This window comes from Parasteatoda tepidariorum, chromosome 2 (assembly GCF_982258835.1).
Source record: "Parasteatoda tepidariorum strain Cologne lab strain chromosome 2, Ptep-v5.0, whole genome shotgun sequence".
Classification (NCBI taxonomy): domain Eukaryota; kingdom Metazoa; phylum Arthropoda; class Arachnida; order Araneae; family Theridiidae; genus Parasteatoda; species Parasteatoda tepidariorum.
Window position 1 is genome coordinate 112,738,037 of NC_141756.1, and position 22,549 is coordinate 112,760,585.

Genomic DNA, 22,549 nt, shown 5'->3' on the forward strand with positions numbered 1-22,549 from the left:
ATTTGCAAATATTACAGTATACATGATTCATAGATTTAGTTGAGCGAGAAAAAACTGGCCATTCGACAGAATATTCTTTTCTATACATCTGTGAATGTTTTTTGGAAGCCATGATCTTATCTTCAAACAGCAACTAACTTCAACTAAGCCTAGCGTCGGCAGCAGAAAAAAGTAAACACGACAGGTTCGCATCACAGTTTTAATGTAATGGTGACGTCATTCGACCAGTTCTAGCTCTGCAGGTTCGGTGACGTCAGCACTATACCACAAGAGCGCGGGGAAAAGAAACACCGTTCTCAATTGGGAGGAGAAGGAGCTGACGTGAAAGGGGCGGGGAATAGGATTACGTGACGTCATCTTAAGAAAAATGTGAAAATTAGCTACTGGGTTTATTTTCCAGGTAAAATGTATATCTTTGCGGAGTGCCCGGAGTACACTGGAATTTCCGGAGATGCTCCGGAAATTCCGGGGTTGTTACCGGGTATGGTAAAGACTTTGAAAATTATTTTGTATTTTGTTAATGTATATAGTGCTTAAAAATATTTTTTTCAGTGCTGAAAAAGTACTTAAACGGTGCTTATTTTTTGTTGAAAGATTTGGCTGGGCACCCCGATTTAGGAAAATGAATCAAAATTTTGTGGAATTATGAAAATAGCAGTAGTCATTACAGAAAAAAGAGCATCGCCAAATATCGTATGTGAAATAAAAAACACATAAATATGTGTTTTATTAGGCACTTCATGATGTTTTAAACCATCCCAACCTTTTTTTGAGGTTTGTAAATGGGTAAAAAAACAACTAATAAAATAGAAATTCTAGTTTCGATAGAGAAATCACAGCTTTGTAAAGCACGAGCTCAGTTGGAGAACTTCACAAGTTGTATTTCTATGTAATTTTGATTTTTTTTCTTTTTTATTTAAATATTTCTTAAAGTTAAAATATTACCAAGCTCTGAAACAGAAGTAGCTTTTAATTTTATATATAATTTCTGGGGTCTGTCCAGGCCAAATTTACGACCGTTTAGTGGTAGTACCTTCACAAAATACTTTTTCTTAAAATTTTATTTTTGTATGCCATAAGAATCGATAAATTTATATTTGTACCTTATTTCTGTGCTGATTTTATATAATTTTTAATTTTCACAAATGTTGTCTAAATTTTCACAAAATAGGTACCTCTCAGAAAAACCTAGACAGGCCCCTGAATTTGTTAAAAATGTTTTTTTTCTTCCCACTTTCAAATTGAAAAAATATTTACACACATATTTTATTGTATTTATCAGTAAACAACTTACTTACTTACTCCTTGGCTCTACAGTCTATGAAGAACTTTGGCCTTTATCGTAACAACTTATTTCTGCTATTTTTATTTTTTATTTTGATGATTTAAAAACATAAGGCAGTTTGGGTATTTTTTTAATTTGCTATATTTAGTGGTTTAAAATTTTATTTTTTATGCTTTCACTTTAATTTTGATGTTTTTGAAAATTTCTAATATGTTTTGTTCCTGCCAAATTATATGATTTCTTTTTCATAACTTTCTTATGCATTTTTCTATTTTTTATAAAATATATTATTAACTAAATGGTGTAATTAATAAAAAGTAGAAAAATTCATCTGTATATTAAATGTGTTTATTATATGTTTTTTGCTCTTATTAACGATATTATTTTTTTCAAAACATTCTTATTAAATATGTTATGTTTATGTTTTTTAATGAGATTTTTATCATGTTTTCAAAAAGTTCTAATTATAAATGAATAGTATTCTGTTTAACATTTATGATATTTATTTATTTTTATTTAAACATAATAAGAGAATAAGCCTTTTTTTTCTTCAAACTATTTCAAAACATTTTCATTTTTAAATTATTAAACAAGTTTATTTGCTTTAAAATCAAATTTTAATTCATTTCTCGCTCTTATGTTTCATAAAATTTTTATGTTTTACGAAAGTTTATTTTTTGTCTCATTTATAATTTGCTTTGATGCACAAGTGTAATTTCCCTTTTTATATTTTTATTCTGTATGTTAAATGTTTTGTAGGACATTGCAAATAAACCACATCTTTTTACTACTCCTCAAAATGTCCAAAGTGCTCAAGCAAAAAAAGGAACACCTTCAAAAGGAAGGCAAGAATTTAAAGAAGATAAGAAAAAAAAGGGATCATCTGGTAAGTAATTCTCTCATTTCCTATTTGTGTTCACATTTTCTTGTTTATTTTGAAATAAAATACAGGCAATTTTATTTTAGCACTATTTTACCAACCTATAAAAATTTTAATATGTTATTATCTATTTACATATATATATATATGTTAAAAGTTGTGTATATATATATATATATATATATATATATATATATATATATATATATATATATATATATAGAGAGAGAGAGAGAGAGAGAGAGAGAAATAGTGTTTTATTTACTTCGCATAAGCTGCACATACATAGAACTCATAAAATAAGTTTAAAATATAAAAATATAGAGGAAACATGGAAAAAAATATTCAAAAAATTTAAAAGTTAACTAAATTTGTTGACTCTTCAAAAAATAGCCAATAGAAAAATACCAATAGTAAATTTTCATGGCCAGCTTTGTTTTTAAATATAATTGTTTGAAAATTTTGTTTGTTGCAAGATATTTTGCATAAGAATGTGTACCTCCGCTAAACTGTTCCCATACCCCTGGGGGTATGTGTATCACACTTTGGGAAACACTGTTCTATGGTATTGATGTATTTTAGTTCGTCTATATTAATACAATATTCGAAAGCACTATTTTATTTGGTTATAAGCGTGTGAGCTGATGACGAGATTATATCTTTTTCTTATTTCATTTTCCTACTTTTTTTTTTTTTTTAATTTTTAGATTTGTGAAAATTTTTTCTCTCCTTATATTTATCTATTTCTTTGTTTTCTCTACATTTTTAACTTGTATATGAAGAGCTCAATTGTGGGCCAGGGGTGATATGGAGCATAAGGGTCGACAACTTGATTGTGGCAAAGTGATAAGAATTGTGCCCAGACTGCTTTTACTTCCCCATTTATTTGCAGTTGGGATTTATCCTTAAATTCCATTTCTGTTAAAATAATAAACCATAAAAAGATAGTATGTAAATATCTCTCTTGACGTATTAATCTTTAAAGTGCTATAATTGAAAAGTAACATAATTTTCAATTATTGTACTTTGTTGTTAGAAAAAAATATATTTTAATATCATATTCTTCTAAATTTGCAAAATACTCCTCCGTATGATGGCCTAACTGTAAATAGTGATGGCTGGTTTTGCAGATACACTTATTTGTCACGGGTGAAGAGAATGGCTGGTTCATTCCTTACTCAAAGCTGAAACTATAATTCCCCACCTCATGACGTCACACCTCACACATATCTCGAAAATCATAACTAAAGGATATGAAAACTTTGCTGTTTATACTTTCAGTTAGAATTGAGTTAAATGTTCAACACTTTTCTCTGATAATAGCTGTCAAACTTTACACTGCTAACAAATAATTTCTGTACAAAAATATAGTATTCATACATTTTCTTGGTATTCCTGATGGTATTAAAAAATAACATTTTAAAGTTGGTCAAATATCTCAGTGATAGTCATCAGCATTATTGTTTTCTAATTTTGGTTTTAAACTTTTACTGTTAGATGAAAGAAAGCATGTATGAACAGTTTTGTGGTTACGTATTGTCCGATGACAATAGTTTATTAATTGAGATGACTAATTTTAATATATTTTTTGATACATAATAGCAAATATTTTATACATTATCACTAGGAAACAACAATCTTAAATGCTAATAACTAAAAATATAATCTTTGGGCATATAATAATGAAAGTATTACACTTGCTCCTAAATATTTAAAATAAAGGCGTTGTAATTAAAGCACATAAATACTTTTGATTTTCGTGGTTTTATTTTCTTGACCTTGTACATTTTTTTTCTTCTTATCTGTTTAAATTTGCCAGAGGGTATCGATTTCAATGGTGAATTTCTAATAAAAGTTCTGTGACAGATAACATAATCCTTTTTTTATTCACAGCATTCTTCTAGTCCCTTCCTTCCTTCCTCAATGGCACGACAGCCCCGGGTGGGCCCTGGCCTTCTCAATCAACTTTCTCCAGGCCTGCCTCCGCCTGGCATTTGTCTTCCAGTTTGAGACTTTTAAGACTGAAAAGTCTCTTTCCACGCAGTCGGCCCATCTCAGCTTTGGTCGACCTCTGGGCCTTGATCCGATGGGCTGAGCCGAAAAAATTATGTTTGTCGAACGCTCTCTGTTCATTCGAATGATGTGACCAGCCCATTTAATTCTTTGGATTTTTACATACTTGACAACATCAGGCTCTCTAATGGCCCAATAGAGTTCTGAGTTTGAACGTCTGTACCATGAACGTATGAATTATAAAATGCATTCTTCTAGTACATTTTATAATTCATTTGATGGCATCTTTATATTTTCTGATATCTATATATTTTGGTATTGAAATCAGTTTAAAAAAAAGAATGGTAGTTACATGAACATGCAAAACAATTTATTTTTAAAACAAAAAGTTGATACTGCGTCACCGTGACCTCAATGACTAATATCAGGTGCTCAGAGCGGGACAAGTCTCTTCAAAGTAGTGACCTAGCCCTTCTATTCGCTTTTTAGCTCAGCTTATTTGTGATTGTCCAGTAACTAAAGTTAGTTGTTAAGTTGTCTCGAAACATAACTCGTGAGAAGTATTCCATTAAGTTTTGACAAGCATTGTCTGCAAAAAAGGAAAAAACATTTACTTGTACTTGTTGTGTTTCTACCCCTACAAAAATATAATCCTAATTCACTAGTATATAAGACATGTTAACTCGATTCTATGGGGGGTACCTTTTCATAGATTAAGGTTGACATTGTCGATAACAAATGTTCCACACTGGTGACTTTCGGACCTGATGTAGACACGCCTACCTTAATAGAAACTCCCACTTTGATTTGAATGTGCCTACTTCAATGGATGGTCCACATTGAACAGTTGAATTCTGACTGTGACATTGTCCTTCTCACACTGTTGCTTTTCAGTCTCGATAACACACGATGTAAAGCATATGCACTCGACTGCTAAAAGCAACTCGGCAGTGACCACTATCGTGAACTTAATACAGCTCTCACGATTAGCACTCAAAAAGTATGGTGATCTTAATACAGCTCTCCAGGCTTCTCACAAAACAGCAATGAATCAACTAGTGGTATCCCTTCATCGAATTCTATCGCAGGTATAATTCTGGTGGAGGAGTACTGTAGTGTTTCTACCACTACAAAAATATAATTCCTATTTACTACACTACAAATATATAATCCCAATTCACTAGTATATTAGATATGTTAACTGGATTCTTTGGCAGGGTTGCTTCTCATAGATGAATGTTGACATTGTCGATAACTCCTCTCTCCAAAATTATTTAACTTTATTATTTTAAATAATGATTTAAGTGGGTTTTTTTTGTCGTCTTTTTTGATAAAGGATTTTTTTTTTCTTTTTGAGCAGGTGGTAAATCAGGTAGTGGAACTGGAAGTCAAGGAAGGGAGACGAAAACTAAGAACGTGAAGCGGAAATACTTCACTGAGAAAAAAACTGATGATTATGGAAGCGATGAAGAAACTGAGTCCCAATCTAAACCTCAGAAGTTGGACTTGGAATTTTTATCTGTGAGTGAAGTAGAGAAACACATCAAGAGTTTGGAACAATTTCGTGACTGCCCGGATGAGTTAATCACAGATATAGCAGTTGAAATACATAGGTAAAGCTAACCCTAATGCGACTAACATACAGAAAAATGTTGATTTTATAATACCCTTAGTTTTTAGTGCATTATTTCTTCAAAATTACGAGATAATTTACCATTTTATGTGATAGTTAAACTTATGGTTTACTCTTAGGATAAAAGAGGTAACATACCGTTTTTAAAAAATTTTAAAGGTACTTTTTTTTGTTTTATCAAAGCTCTCAAGAGTGCTTTTTTATTGGCTGTTTATGAAAAGTGCTTAATTTTCTCTTTTTTCAAAATGAGATTTTTTTTTACCACGCCAATAGTTGCCTTCAATTTTGTGAAAAGTGCAATTTTCTCACTGTTCTATTCAACATTTTAATAATAATTTTAACCACAATACATTTCGGCATGTGAAAACATCAATCATTTTACCTGTTGGCTGTATCACGCATAGCTCCTCAAGCACAAACTCTGAGCTAGATTCCTTGAAAAAGTTTCACGCACACTCTCATGCAATACTTCTACATTTTTTTAGAGATTTCAGGTTTTATCTCTTGCCCCCTGAAATTAAACCGAAAATCTCACGAATTTTATCTGATCATAGACAATGATGATCATGACATAGATCACAAACAATGAAAAAAAATTGTTCTATTTTTTAAAATTTTTTTAAAAATTTCTTTGCTGGTGAAGCACCATAGTCCTCCTCACTGGCAAATTGATGACATTCTCGCATCATTCTATTTATAGATCAGTACCACAATTGAACTTGACTTGGGGGTTGGGAATTATGCCACATAAATTAGTGACATAATTCACTAATTTTTTTGAGTCTAAAGCAGTGAATTTTTACCTGAGGGACTGACCACTTATTGCTTTAAATACATAAATCTTTTATTGTTATCTTATTTTACTCGATTTTTTATTAAAATTTTAGGGTTTTTGAGTTATTTTATTAAGAAAAAAAAACTCAATAATTTTTAGATTTAAGACATTTGTATAATGTGAAGCGCTTTTCTTTACCTAAACTTAAAGCAAATTCAGTGAAAAAAATTTATGTTATTCAGATTTATCAATTCAAAAAACTCTTTATTATTTGATTTAAAAACAATATAAGATAAAAATTCAATTTTTTTTTTCAGTTTTACTTGTTAAATAATGTGAATATAATAATTTACTTCCTACAAAATTCTCTATCTTCAATCCTCATTCTATTTACATTTCAAATTTATTGAAAAAAATTTCAATCATTTCATTAAAGAAATTTTGTACCAAGTAAAGAACTTTGAAACAAAACCATTCATACATTTTTGTGTTATAAATTTATTTAATTTTCTACTTATCTTTAACAGTTCAGTATGATCAGTAATATTAATCTTGTGAATGTCTTTGTTGAGTATGCATTTATAAAAAATTTTTATTTGAAATTGAAAATTTTAACTAACAGTAGCTTTAAATTAATTTTTTTATATAATTAATAGAATATATAAATTTTAAAAATGCTATTAGTGGCTCTATTGAACATTCTTAAAATTGTGCAGAAATTCTACATTTTATAGTTGCTAATATATGTAAGAGTTGAGTTCTTTGTTGAAACTAGTTATTTTATCATGTTATGTTGTGAAATCTTTGTATGTGTTTATATATATGTGGAGAACTTTCAAATGTGGAGAAAAAAAATCATTAGTGTGCATATCTTAGTTATATACATTTTTAAAAAAGTGTTTAAAAATATTTTTTGAGGTCTTAAACAAGTACCAAAAGGATGCTTTTTTTGATGAAAAATTTTGCTACACACTCTTTTAAATTTTTTTCAAGTTCTACTTACTATTTATTATAGCTCTAATGTGGCGATAAAACCAAATAAACTCATTAGCTTATAAGGATATTTGAATTTTATGAAACAAAAGAAGATTTGATAAAAAAAAATATATTTATGTGCACTGTTTTTTTTTTAATTTTGGTAATAAGCATGCCATTAATTTTTTTTAATTGGTATAATACTTTGTACAATACTTTTTTTAATACTTACAATATGTTGTATAATACTTTTTTTTATGTCACTTTTTTATGTTTTGTTTAATACTTTTTTTTATTTTCTTTGTTTTTTTCTTTGGCTACTTTTATTATTTTATTTTTAATCATTTAAAAAAAAACTTTTGATTTGAATTGAAAACAACAATACATCAATTTTAATATGTTTTTTTTTCAGGTAATTATTTGTGTATTTTAATTTGTTACTTTGTTCCTGATTTTTAGATTTTTTCCCCCCTAAAAATAATATAAATATAAATAGTATAAATATAAAATTTATAGAAACTAAAGGTTTTATTTATTTTTTCTTTAAATTTAAATTTTTTTTTCTTTAATCTATAGTTTAAATCATTACTAAAAAAATTATCAAGAAATGTATGGCCAAAATAGATGTGTAAAAAATTATTTATCTTTAATGTATTCGTTTCATTTATATTACCCGATATCCATTATAAAGAATATATCAGTGATTGAGAATAAACCTTTTTTTTCATTCAAAATATAGATATAAATGCTAACAGTTTTTTAATTGTTAGTTTTTTTCAAATATATTTTAAATATCTTTAACATAGTTTAATATTGATTTCAGACCTCTTAAAAAGAAGTACCAAGAGGTTGCAAAAGCTTTATTTGAATCTACATCTGCAGGATCCAGCCGTCGTAAGCAACATGCTGACTATCAAAACAATTTTACAACTCTCTTAAGCCACATTTTAATGTTTGAAAAAGCAACAGAGCTATTTTCAGGTATTTCTAAATATTTTTTAAGTTGTCTTTGTCAAAAACATTATAACTGTCTCAATAATGATTGCAAAGTGGTTTGATTTTAATCAACAGTGGTTTGCAATAAAGGCTAAAAAGGGAATTTTTTTTTCTTTTTTTCGTAGGAGAAGGTAGAAGAAAACATTTGAAAAAAAGTTTTGAAATTTTTTTTAAAATTGTAAAATTTAACAACTCACTATTTTGATGTGTATGTTAAATTCATCTCTTTATAGATAAGCATCTAGCAAAAAATAATTTAGTTAGAAGATGTAAAAAATGTTTAAATCTGGGTACGTAACATTTTTAAAAAGTACTTGAAGGTGCTTTTTTTATTCGGGGTTAGTAAAAAATGTTTAATTTTCTATCTTTTAAAAAGAGATTTTTCTTTGCCGTGTCTATTGTTGTTCTAAATTACATTCTTTGCAATGTTTTTGAGAAACTAGTTATCTTATCATGATTATGTCAAGTTACTGAAAATATTTTTTGAATTTTATTTATTTTATGCTGATAAATGTTACTTTAAACAATCGAATTTTTTTTTTCATTACTGTGCAGATTCTAATTATGATTTTTTTGAGGGGGGGGGGAGAAGGAGTGATTAAAAATATTTTTTGAGTATTTAAAAAGTACCTAAAAGGTGTGAATTTTTGTTGAAAAATCTGGCTACACACCCTGTAAATTAATTTTAATCACACTTTGATTTTAAAACACCCTTATGCAGCTAAATATTATTTTATTGTTTCCACAGAAGATGTTTGTGCACAGCTCCTAAAACATCTTTTGAAAACTCTCTGCTCTGACCTGGTGAACATGATTGTCAATTACCTTGCCCAGGAACATGGTGTGGCAGCTGTGCAATCAGAAACATCTTTCACTATTGAGGTACTCCATTCACTCTCTATTATCCAGATTATTAGTCATTTTCCTCAACCCATTTAACGGCCAAGTCATCAATTCTAAGTTTTTAAACACCATCTTATAAACCATATTGAGCTTTAACTTTGAAAACATATTTCCAAATAAAATCCCCTGTGGCAGAATTTTTTCGAGCTATCTGTGACAAAACTATCACTAATATCTTTCTGCAAGATACTTTTAATAATAACAAATATATATATTGCTGATTTAAAATAACAAAAGTGTTGTGCTTACAAAAAAAAAAAAAAAAAAAAAAAACTATACATATATTTTTTTTACTGAATGTGTAATAATTTTTTGTTCTAATATTATGGGTGATATTCTTGCATTTTGTTGAGGGGAGATATGTGCAAATTATTTCCTTCTTTGCATTTTCCTTAGTAGTAATTGCCGAAAAAAAGATCAATGACGAAATCACAGGAATCAGATTCCTCAAATGCATGTTTCAATTCGTGATTAGGTTTTGTAATGAATAATATCAGATGTAAAAACTGTGGAGAAATTAATACCGCTAACTTCCAAAACCTCAAAAAAAAAACGCCTTAAAAAATAAGTACTCAAATGCAAGATTTAAATTTTCCATATTGTTTGAAATATATCAGGATATTTAAAAACCATGTGAAAATCAATATCAGTAACCAAAAACTAATTATCTAAATGCAGGATTCAAATATTACATGTCAATTTCTATAGAAAAAAAATTAAATTTTTTTATTTTTCAAGAGGAAAATCTTTTTGCAAGAACTCTAACGTTCTGCAACAATGTTGCAACAATCACTGCAATTCTGCCACGGGGATTCTGCCAATTTCTAATTTTTGTGCACCATCTTCAAAACCAAATTTTATTTTAATATTACAATCACTTCTCTAAATTTTAAATCATGTACACTGTTTAATTGAAATTATTCTAATTTGGCATAACTAAACACTTAAAAAAAATAAATTCAGAATACTTTTTCATAAAATTTTTATTTTATTAAATATTTATGTTAAGCTTTATGGGCCATGTTAGCCTAATTGGTAAGGCACTTGGTCCATGTCCGAAGGCCGTGAGTTTTATCCCGTCAGCCGAAGACTCCCCTTGTAGCAAATGGTGACTGATGCATGTTCCCATAACAAACCATGCCTGAGTGGGTGCTGATCCAGGAGTTTCCTTGTCTTCTGTATTGGTTCAAATATTATAAGGCTACGGAGTTGAACATTAATAACCGTAAACCCGAAATTGCATGAGCTGTTCAACTACGGTTATAAAATAAAATAAAAAATAAAGTTTTTCAATATAGACACATTTGTCAACTTGCAGGTAAGGAATGATCATATTTCATGATTTTGCATAAATTTTTCAACTCGGTACATATCACGCTTTTAAATTATTTTTTAATTATGTCATTGCCTTTATTTCAATATCTTAACTTACATTTACTTCTATCAAAATTTTGCCTGACTATTTATTATTTTTATATTGTTACAATGTCATTATTTTTTTTTTTAGCAACGTCTAAAGATTATAAATAAATTTTCTGAAGACATACGACAGCCACTAATAAAGCTTCACAACTCTTTAAATGCAAAGGTATGTAAGTTATTGATTTAATTTGTTCAACGTCTTAGAGTTATTTCAGACATGTGTTTTCTCTGCTAATTTTTTGGAATTCTGCGAAACAAAAATTATATTCCGACAAATTTTTTATAATTCAAATTTTTTATAAAATTTTATTTTGAAGTTTGTTAAATGTTTTTAACAAGGTATTTATGCCTCTCTTAAACACCTTTTTTTTCCTACTAGAGTTGTAATAGTGCAATTTCACCTTAACTTCAAATCAAAGCATTAAAGAAAAATTCTGAAATGAATGGCTTTGGCCAGAATTTATTCCATTGCCATGACAAAAACGAATGTAAAATTTATTATGTAAAAAGTAATTCTGAAATTGCAAGCGTTTGGAAAATTGTTTTTTTTTATTCAACTTATATTTTATTAAAATATGATATTATGAAGCTAATTTTTGATGGCGTTAAACAATTTGTTTTTCATGCAATAAAGTAACATGTCAATATCCCCTCATATTATATCCCATCATTTAAGTATTCTATTTTTGATACAATGATATTATCATTTTTTCAGTCATTATTGCTATTCACTTCATTTTAAAAGCCTAATATTTTTAATATATTATTTATTACAGTGCCCGAATTTCTAATTTAGTTTTAGTTTCTGAAAATTAGTAGCTAATTTCTTACTCCAACAATCACCTGATATATCTTTCCTAATTCACCTCTATCTTAATTGCATATGGTTTTTAAAATTCCTTTATGTTAATACAATATTATTATTACACGCAAAATAAGAAGTGTGCCTTTAAATAATCACTTCATGCTGCATTTTAATGTTTTAATTTTTTTTGTGCTAATATTGCTATCGATTTTCAGTATTTTTTTATACGATAATATTGTAACATAATGATTCTATCTTTTTTTCCAGTCATTATTGCTATTGGCTTCTTCTTTTTTAAAACCTAATATTTTCAATATATTTATTTCAATGTCCGAATCTCTAATTAAGTTTCGAAAAATTAACAAACAATTTCTTATTCTGGCAATCACTTCTCATATCTATCCTAATTTACCTCTTCATTTCTTTGAGTCAAACTAATTTAAAAAACTTATTAATATCAATATGTGCCAGTTCCTGTTGATAATTAAACATCTAGAAACAAAAAAGACAATCATGTAACTTACAAAGCAAGGTTCTTGAAATGTTTTTTTCCAACACTGATCTTTTAAACTGAGTAATTCTTAAACTGTTTAAATGTTGGACATTTTATCGTTGAAATTCATAGATACTTATCAGTTAAACATGTGTTCAGAATATAATATATTCCTCCTACCTGTGAGGTGATCATCATAATGTTTGTTGTGCCAATTGCCTACTGGGCTGTCTCCAACTGAAGCGACTTCTTTGTTGTCTTTGGCGTTTGCGAAATCTCAAGGGCTTACCCCCTAGTGTGTTGACTGTAGAGGTTCTCACAACCGCTATACACTATCTTTTGGAGATAGACCAGTTTACCCCGTAGAGCTCTTACCAAGGCTCTGCCTTTTTTTCCTCTCTCCCCCTGTGCGCTCACAGATTGTGGATCTCGTATTCATCTTTCTTTTTATTAATTTGCAATTATCTTTTGAATATAAATTTATATTAAATTTAAATAACTCTCTAATGCTTATTGTAATATCTTCTCCTTGAAGCAAACAGGGAGAACCTGGACCCACGTGGGAGATATACCCTTCTGCCAGTTCATGTATTTTCGTAGCATTTATTTTGCCAAAGTGAAAAATAAAGGATACCTTGATCAATTTATCTTTCCTTTTGGAGTATGACCAACGCTCTTACCTGGGTGTTGGAATAATCCAACCTTCAAACCGACTACTCCAGTAGAAGAACCGACTCACCCAATAAAACACTACCCTGGTTTTAAAAAAAAATAATTAATGCAGATCTTCTGTTTTTGCTATAAATAAATTCTTGAATTTTCAGTCATCTTAATTATTTTGGAATTGTTTCTTGTTCAGAATGGTGTCTAAATGCAAGTTGAAATGTATTTCGAAAATTTTATGAAGAAACTGAAACTCAAAGCCATTCTGAAATGCCTTAATCTTAACCAGCTTATAATCGACAGCTTGCATTTAAATATTTTTATAAACAAGTTTGTGGAATCTTTTTGAAGTTAAAAATAATTTTTGAGGCCCATATAAATAAACTGTTACAATCAATATTTTGTAGGCAGATAAAATATAAATTTTAAGTTTTTTTTCCCCACCACTTCCTCTCTTCATTTTATAAGTTAACTTAATAAATTTTCTTTATTTCTTGTTTGTTGTCATTTCTAGAATTTGGAGGACTTTCATCCTGCAGTAGAAACTGTTTTAGGTGCTGGAATTTGTGATATGATTGTCAGAAAACCAGACAAAAAGAAGGAAAGGTAATTTTTGAAGTTATTTTTATTGTATGCAAGAATAATAAAATGAAGACAACCAACCGCTTTTTATTGTTTTTATCAGTATTGATATGATTTACATTGATCTTGTAACACATTGCTTTCTTTTTAACCAATTTCTTTTATTTTCTCATAAAAATACTATTATCGTTTTGTGTTAATATTTTTGTTTAACCTGTTTTTCTATTTCATAATTTGATTGCAAACAGATTTCGGGTTTTTTTTTTCTTTTTTTTCTTTTTAAATTCAGTATTTTTCTATGAAATAATTTTATTACGTGTCTTATTATACTTTCTGATAATTTAGAACGTGTGTTAGATTCATAACTATTAGACTATTTCAAAAGATATTCATTCTCAAAATTAGTTCAAATAATCTGAAATCTATAAATATCTATCTTCCATCTAGTATAATATTAATGATCATAATTTAACCATACCTACTATTTTTACCTTTTATTTATATACTTATTTTTTACTGATTACATTATGACGAGTTTAAATAATTTTACGAAAAACTGCCAATGAAACAAAACGATTATTATTTTAACCTTTTGCTCATCACTTATGTTACAACCTTTCCACCGAATATTATTAGTAACGTCGGAAATGCTTTCACTTCATATACCATATAAAATAAATGACTGTAAGCCATTTTATTTTATTTTAAACATCGTCGAATAGCCAACCCAATATTTGGGTTTATGACTACTAATGTTCAACTCTGTAGCCTCGTAATTTTGAACCTGATTTGGAACTCCTGGATCACGTATTGGGAGAAATTTGCCTTCATGGTGGAAATTTTGATGGTACTAACCCACATTTGCGTTACATGCAGAGAAAAACCTCCCACATTAGCCTTGTGGCTAGAGGGCTTTAACCCACGATCCGTCTTCCACTGAGGATATTTTACGCAGGGCCGGCTTATGTATGTCGCGGCCCCTAGGCAATGCTCGTCTCGGGCCCCCTCCCCTACCGTCTTCTAACTTCCTAATTATTATATATCACAGTATATTATATATAGTATATTATCACATTATTCAATAAAAATATTGAACCAAACGAAAAGAATATAAGTAATTAATATATGCATTTAAAAAAAATCATACAATAAGCTTAAATATTAACTCTTCTAACTTTTTTTGTTACAAAATCGTTCAAGACATCCTGAAAGTTAACCTTTTCCAATACATCATTTTCAATTGCCATTATGGCCAGTGAATTTAAACGGTTGTGAGACATAGTTGAACGAAGACAGTTTTTAATTAATTTCAATTCTCGGTGGCTAGTTCTTCCCCTTTGTGGTTCTGTGTGAGAAGAAATTTAAGGAAACGTTCAGCCGAAGTGAAAATTCAATTGCACGAAGTGAAAATTCAACGATTACATTAAAAATGTTTAAAAAATGTTGTCTATGACACAATACAATGTATGTATTTAGCGGATCGGGGAATTCCCCAGTCATGCGACGAACGAACCAGTACTGCCAACCTTATTTTTACATACTCTTTGGTAGCTTGGCCATAGAATATATGTACCTATGGTAGGTATCAGAACAGTAAGTGTGCATTCACAACGTAGAATTTTGCTCGTTTTTCAAGCGTGTTGTGTTAAAAAAGCTGCTCTTGCTGTATAGTCATCTGATTAGTCGGCGTTAAAATTATCGCGATAAAATTGCTTGCGATTATATTACTGCGTTATATATGAACTAACTACCATACTATTAATATCTAATTTGGAATGCGTTCAGAAATGTACTAAAATAGCGGCGATGCAAATAGCGATAAAATAGCGTACAGAGCAAGACAATCGTCATTGAAATTTCGAATTAAATTTTTACTGTTTAAGAAACATTGTCAATTTTTTTCTCTGTAGCACGGGGCCCCTTGGCAGTTGCTTACAGTGCCTAATGGATAAAACGGCCCTGATTTTACGTCAGCATTGTGGTCGTTGTATTGACCAGCCATCGCTTGAATTTGAAACCGGTTCACCTCATTGGAAGGTGAACGCTCTATCCCCCCGAGCCATCACGCCTCGATGGTTAGCCATTGTGGTTCCAATCCTTTGTAAAATGTTTATCTTAACATCTTCTACTATAAGGAATGAAGAAAGTAATTATTTTTCAGATTAGTGTTGGCCAATCACAGGCAGTCTCTCCTCACCCAATTGTCAGAAGCAAGTGAACCGGCCCTGTGCCTGCACGTGGCCGTCCTTCTCATCTTCCAGACCCACACGCACAACATGCTGCACGCATCTGGGAAGTTTGTCCCACACATCATTGTCTACCTACAGAGGCAAGTGCCTTTCGAAGTCTACGAGCTCCTGGCTACCTATCAAGGTAATACACTGCCGCCTTTCACTATTTAATGCTACTTATTTCTTTGCTGTTTTATACATGGTGCATAGCGTTTATAAAAAATGCTAAAAAGTGCTTTTTTTCATACGGTGTTTTTAAAAAGTGCTTACATTACCCTTTTTGAAGACTAGATTTTTTTTTCTTTACCCTATCGATTTTCGCCGCGTGATTTGCAACAGGGTGCTTTTTAAATTGTTCTTTTCAAAATTTATCCAATCCCTTCAACCACAATCTATTTCAACGTGCCGTCGGTCCATAGCGTATGAAAGGGCCGTTTTGCATGTTTGATGAAATACTTGCATGTCCGCATGTGCGTCCACTGAGCTGTGTTTCGTGAGATTGTCGCGCTCATATGTTTCAATTCTGCTGCATTTTGCTCGATATTCTCAATTTCAGGCTTCATTTTCAGATATCGAACCGAAAAATCTCTCGGTCATTTTCTAATGGCTAATATAATCAAGAAAACAATTATTTGAATTAAAAATTAGTTATTTGATCGTGATCATGTGAAGTCTTTGAAAATTATTTTGCATTTTGTTAGTGTTGTATAGTCCTTAAAAATATTTTTTGAGTGCTTAAAAAGTACTTAAAAGGTTCATTTTTTTTTGTTGAAAGATTGGGCTACGCACCCTGTTACATAATAAATATACTTACTGGTTTAAAAAATCTTGTTGTCATACAGTAATTACTCTGTGGGTATGTAAATGACTAATGATTCTAGCAAAACTTATGATTATAGAAAAGTGTATGAAAGTGTTCTCTCTAGTTATATATCTTTTTTTTTCTTCCTTATTTCAGAACTCGTCATAAAGAAATTGACACCCAGTGACGATGAAGAAGAGAAGAAAACGATCGAAACTACTTTAGTTGAGCAAATGTCGAAAATCAAAGAGGTAGCCGTTACGTATAAAAAGTCTTCCATATCCGAGACTGACCCTTCTGTACATTGAATAACATAAAATAAATACATTTTTTATAGCCAGGCGTTTTCATTTGATAGAGCTATTTATTTTATTGTTTAATAAAGCTATCTATTTATATTCAATCTTTTTATTTGTTCATTATTTCATTTATTTATCTGACACTAACACTACCTTTAAAAAGTAAGGATGATTCCTTTTCTTTAATTTATCAGGGTGCGTATCGTTTTTGAAAAGTGCTTAAAGGTGCTTATTTTCGTTTAAAAAGCGCTTAATTTTCCCTTTTCGGAAATGAGATTTTTTTCTCTACAATGACGCCACGTATTATGCAAAAGCGTGGCTTTCACATTGTTCTATTCAAATTTTTCACAAATCATTCAAGCACAATGCATTTCGGCTTACTGTCGTTTCGTAGCGTATCCCGCATCGGCATATACTGACCTGGATTCAGTGGGAATTGTGTGCAACTCCGCTGCATTTTGCAAGAGATTCGCAATTTCTGACTTCATTTTCTCCCTCTGATATTGAACTGAAAAATCTCTTTCCTTTTATGATGGCTAATGTAATAAAAAAAAAGAGCTCTTTGTCAGAAACTAGTTATATTATCATGATCATGTAAAGTCTTTAAAAAATATTTTGTTTATGTGCTTAGTGCTTAAAAATATTTTTTAGTGCCTGAAAAGTAATTAAAAGGTGCTATATGTAAAAACAGAAAGTCTAGTTTATGGATTGTTCACATTTAACTCTAAAAAGTTAAGCACTAGCGCAACCAGTGACGTAGGTTTAATGTATGTTCAAGGGGGGTTATTGGTTACCTCCTTCTAATGTATATATATAGATGTTTAAATTAATAATGAAAACTTATCTACATCCTACTCACCACACAATAAATCATTAGTCAAGTAATGTTCATTTCGAGGAGGGTGTCGTCCCCCAAAACTACGCCGCTATCCGTAACAGCTATTGTGACGATCAGGGTGATGACAATGAAGAATCACATTGTGAATGTAAAAAAAAGATCAAGTAAGGTAATTGAATTATCATGAATAATAATCAAACAATTTTTAGTGTACAAATCCTTTCGCGTGCAAACTATATTTCGATTTTAAACAAACAAGAAGCAAATATATATCTGCATAATATTTTCTTAAAAATCAGAGATCTTAAAATAATATTAATGGAACTAACCCGCATCTGCGTTACGTGCAGTGGAAAACCACGAAAACCTCCCTCGGTTAGCCTGGAGGCAAGGGAACTCTAATCCATGATCCGTCTGCCATTGGTGATCTTTTGCTTCCGTATTGTGGTGGGTGCAAGCCGCGAGCAGAATTCGAATCAACCAGCCGACGCTGGAATCGAACCTAGGTCACTTCATTGGGAGGCGAGCGCTCTATTCCTTGAGTCACAGCGGCTCTTGTAGATCAAGACTGTAAAAAATCAGACTGAATCAATGGCTGGGTTTATGTTTTGTGTGACTGCTCTCATTGTCCTTTAAACGCTAGTAGTATATAAATGCCTAAAAAGTGAGAGCCACCACGGCTCGCACTTCTTAGTTAACATATTCAAGAATGACGCCAGACTTTGCCTGGCAGGAAGTCAAGTCTTCTCCGACTGGGGGCTCAAACAAATGAATTCAAAACATTTATATTAAAACGTATTTTATACTTTATCATTTTTTTCTCGCGTCATTTTTTGAAGTATGTTTTTGAGATGTTATAATCACAGATTATTATACCATAATATGCAAATTATTTTTAATGTAGGTTCCAGGTAGATCACCGAAGTCAAGCATCACTGGTTGCAGGCAGTGTGCGGGTGGGTGACCACTCGGATTAGTCAGCGTAGGGACCGAGGGTGCCTCGGTATTGGTCCTTGTTAAACTGTTCTACCGTAAAGTGCTCGACTTCGCGTGCAGGTCGCCGCGCTACCGAAACGGGAGTGCCATCCCCTCTGCAGAGGATCAAAATTGTGATGGCATGTCTTCGGATCATCCTCAGGGATGTTTCCCAGACCGTCGCCAATAGCCCATTGTGCAGCTCTAGTGTGACGTTAATTAACTACAACAACTTTTTAATGTAAATTTAAGATCGCATTTTTTTCTGTGATCGATGTATTTAGTACTCTGTGGTGCAATTTACCATACATTGCAAGCTTAAAAATTAGTTCTGTAATAAAAAATTACGCATTCACCGCTCTTTCAGGAATTTTCCTCACGTCTCGTTCTCATAACGCAAAAATGATTCGATAATAAAAAGATTTTAAATTTCGCTTGCATATAACGAAACGTTTAAAGAACATTTTGATTTTAGAAAAGAGTGAATTTTACTTTGAATTTTACTTTTGTATGCATCGATTGATGACTTTAGAATAATTTAAATATTAAATTCAATATTCTCTTCTGTGCCTCGTGATAGTTCAGTTTTGTAAATAAAATCATATTTTTGGCAACCGCGTATTCTTTCTAAAGATATCATACCCCGTTTTATACAAACTTCGAAATGGTTACGCCCATTAAATTGTAAAATTTTATTTTTTTTAAAATTGTTATATAGTTTAATTTTACGACCAAAAAAAGGATTATTTTAATCAGGGGACTCGGATGTTGATATGTATTGTAAATAAATATAGACTTCTAAAATTTCTCTATATGATTCTTTTTTTTTTTTTAAGTGAAGAACTATGTTCGGCAAAATGCTAATTTCTCAATTTGACAAAAAAAGTGCGTCCATCGGCTTGAAATATAAAATTCAAACAATATAGCTACAATTTTTTTTAAGTTTAAATTTTTTCCGACGAGCGAATATTAACTTACAATTTAAAAAATTTGCCAGATATAATTGCTGTTTGTCGACCTATGTCTTTTTTTCTCTGCAGAGCTGAAAGCAGACTTTCCTCAAATACTAGTAGCATTGGCGTCCTTGCAGACGTAATAAAAACAATGTTCTGCTTATTTATTTGTTTTCTTTATATTTACCTTTTGTAGTCTTTTGATTTTTACTTAACAAAGATGATTCATAATGATTTTGAACACCGCTTCATATAAATAATTTAAGCATTATGCAAAAGTTCTTTTAATAATATTAAGTCCCAGCACAGTTAAAATTTTAATTTTATTTTTATTACTATTTTTATTTTTAAAAAATGATATCTTTTATCGATTTTTTAAATGTAAGCAAGGATTGGTGTTATAATAAAAGTAGGTAAATTCCATTTATTTAATTGCGTGTGAGCTATAGGCTACGATTTGTCTCGTTTCACTAATTAAAGCAGTTGGATTAAGGTTGCTATGACAATAGAATTATTTAAAGTAATTATTTATGCAAAAAAATTTTGTTTTTCAATGAAATTGGAGTCCGAATATTTATTTTAGATGAGTAAAAGAAGACAACTTATTAAATATTAAACTTTCTAGTAGCTTTCTAACAGCGGTCCAAAATTTTAAGACATATTGCTTTTTTTTTTTAATTAAAAGTATAAAGTTTTGTATGATAGAGAAAATTTATATACCTGTGACTTCCACAAAATAAACACTTTAAGTATGCACTTATTCTTAAAAATAGAAAATTATGCAAATTTTAATGGAAAATCTCTTCCTAAAAGTGCAAAGTAAAAAAAAATCTTTTCAAATACGGCTGGTATCATGTTTTATTTTAAAGAAATTTTTCTTCTTTATAACGTCAACCATTCCTCGATGCATATAATTTAAACGAATCATAATGTGTAGATTGCCTACATGATCTACTGATACCTATTTTGAGACTTTGCAAACTACTGGAATTGCTAAAATACTTTCGGAAATATTTAGCACTGAAATCAATAAGACCACGATTACAAAGAAACATTTGAAAGTAGTTCTATTAAAATTTTAATATAGTTTTATTAAGAAATGGTTGCCACCCGTCAAACGGAGTATTTTTAAATTTAAAAGTAATTCTGTTAAGATTTCAGTCATTTTTAGACAATGTAACAAAGAAATTATGGCCACTCGCCCAGCGGTGTAGTTTTAAAGCTAAAAGTAATTCTGTTAAAATATCAGTCATTTTAAAACGTTGCAATAAAGAAATTATTGCCACTCGTCCGGCGGTGTTGTTTTAAATTTAAAAGTAATTCTGTTAAAATTTCAGTGATTTTAAAACATTGTAATAAAGAAATTATAGCCACTCGTCCGGCGGTGTATTTTTAAATTTAAAAGTAATTCTGTAAAAATTTCAGTCATTTTTAAATATTGTAATAAAGAAATAATGGCCACTCGTCCGGCGGTGTAATTTCAAATTTAAAAGTAATTCTGTTAAAATTTCAATCATTTTAAAACTTCAGACAATATTTTGAGCATCAGACAATATTTTTGTTTACATAATATAAAGTGACATATGACAAGGGGATAGGGGGTTTCTGAAAATGTGACATGTGAGGGGGAAGAGTCAAGCAAAAAGAAAAAAATATTTGATATCGTTTACATTCTTCAATGCTACGATCACGAAATGTTATTAAAAAAAAAAGCATTTTAAAATAAAATTTGAAATACGATCTGTAACGTAGTACTTTTTTTCTGAACTGCAAGCTCCATACATTACTATATATTTTTTATTTTATATATTCAGAAGAATGCTAATGTCCTATAGAGTGGCATGTGATAAAAGAAGTACAGTGAAGTATGACTCTTTGTGACAAAAGGGGGATGCTAAAAATATTGAGAAAAAAAAAAGAATGTGACATATTTGAATTATGGATCGCCCAAAGACCTTGCTAGATTGTAACTGCAGAAATGTTTTTAACAAATTCAAATATTTAAACTAAATTTTACTCTTTTCTATTTTTGAATAAACACTGAGTGGCTAATCATCTTTAAAGTTTCACGAAAATAAGCTATTGCGTCACAGCGTTGCCACTGGAGAACTAATGTTATTGCGCAGGCCATTAAGGCAATGATTGCAATTGTTCTTGTTTTAAAGTTACGTCATCTGTGGCCAAGAATTCTACTTCTGCCATAGCCATGCATTATAGGGTGTACCCATTCATACATCCATTCATTTACATGGTAGTCATTTTGACCTGAACCAGAGACCGATCAATCTCCAATCCTGCACCCCCAGAGGTATTATTTGTTATAGGAACATAGAGGACTTTGTGACCTGACAGATTTAACGCGCACCAGTCACACTTAACTACACGGGAGATCTTCGGACAGTTGGTTTCGAACTCCTGTTCTTACGAATGGTAGACCAGCGCTCTGCCAACCAGGTTATCCCAGCCACTGGTAAACTAATGTAGAATTGAAAAAAAAAAAAAAAAGGAAATAATTTCTCGCTTTACTTTGAAGCTATTATTTTGAATGCATAGTTGTCTAATTTTGTTATACTGATGATCGTATCACAATGCCGAGGGGTATTTTCAAAAAGATACCGGGTCCTGCTGTACTTCTGGGATTGCTAGGAATTTGTTTGAGGTTTTACTGTGACCGGCCCTCCATACTATCTCATCTCCATTGAACATTTGTGTAATTCTTTAAAAAAAAAAAAAACACTTTGACATCGTTGATAGAGCGTTCGCCTTCCAATGAGGTGAACCGGGTTCGAATTTCACCGATAGCTGGTCGATTCGGATTCCACACCCGGCTGCCACCGACCACATTGCTGATGTAAAATATCCTCAGTGGTATACGGATCATGGGTTAGAGTCCCCTTGTGGTCGCTCTTACCGTGGGTGGTTTACGTGATTTTCCTCTCCATGTAACGCAAATGTGGATTTGTTCCATCAAAATGTCCTTCATGAAGGCAAAATTTCTCCGAATACTCGATCCGGGAGTTCTCTTG

The 22,549-nt window shown here is 30.7% G+C and overlaps 1 protein-coding gene across 4 annotated transcripts in view; it reads left to right on the top strand.

Moving 5' to 3' along the window:
• Ufl1 (UFM1 specific ligase 1) overlaps positions 1-16,861 on the top strand; it is a 178,834-nt gene extending 161,973 nt beyond the window's left edge. For all 4 annotated transcript variants that reach the window (XM_087158057.1, XM_087158055.1, XM_087158056.1 and 1 more), the window contains 8 exons: positions 2,045-2,171; positions 5,539-5,791; positions 8,385-8,542; positions 9,306-9,439; positions 10,968-11,048; positions 13,358-13,449; positions 15,587-15,798; positions 16,615-16,861. In XM_087158057.1, the coding sequence (XP_087014183.1) occupies positions 2,045-2,171; positions 5,539-5,791; positions 8,385-8,542; positions 9,306-9,439; positions 10,968-11,048; positions 13,358-13,449; positions 15,587-15,798; positions 16,615-16,766 (1,209 nt within the window). In that variant the 3' untranslated portion in view covers positions 16,767-16,861. The remainder of the gene's footprint in view (positions 1-2,044; positions 2,172-5,538; positions 5,792-8,384; positions 8,543-9,305; positions 9,440-10,967; positions 11,049-13,357; positions 13,450-15,586; positions 15,799-16,614) is intronic.
• Positions 16,862-22,549: the final 5,688 nt, after the last annotated feature.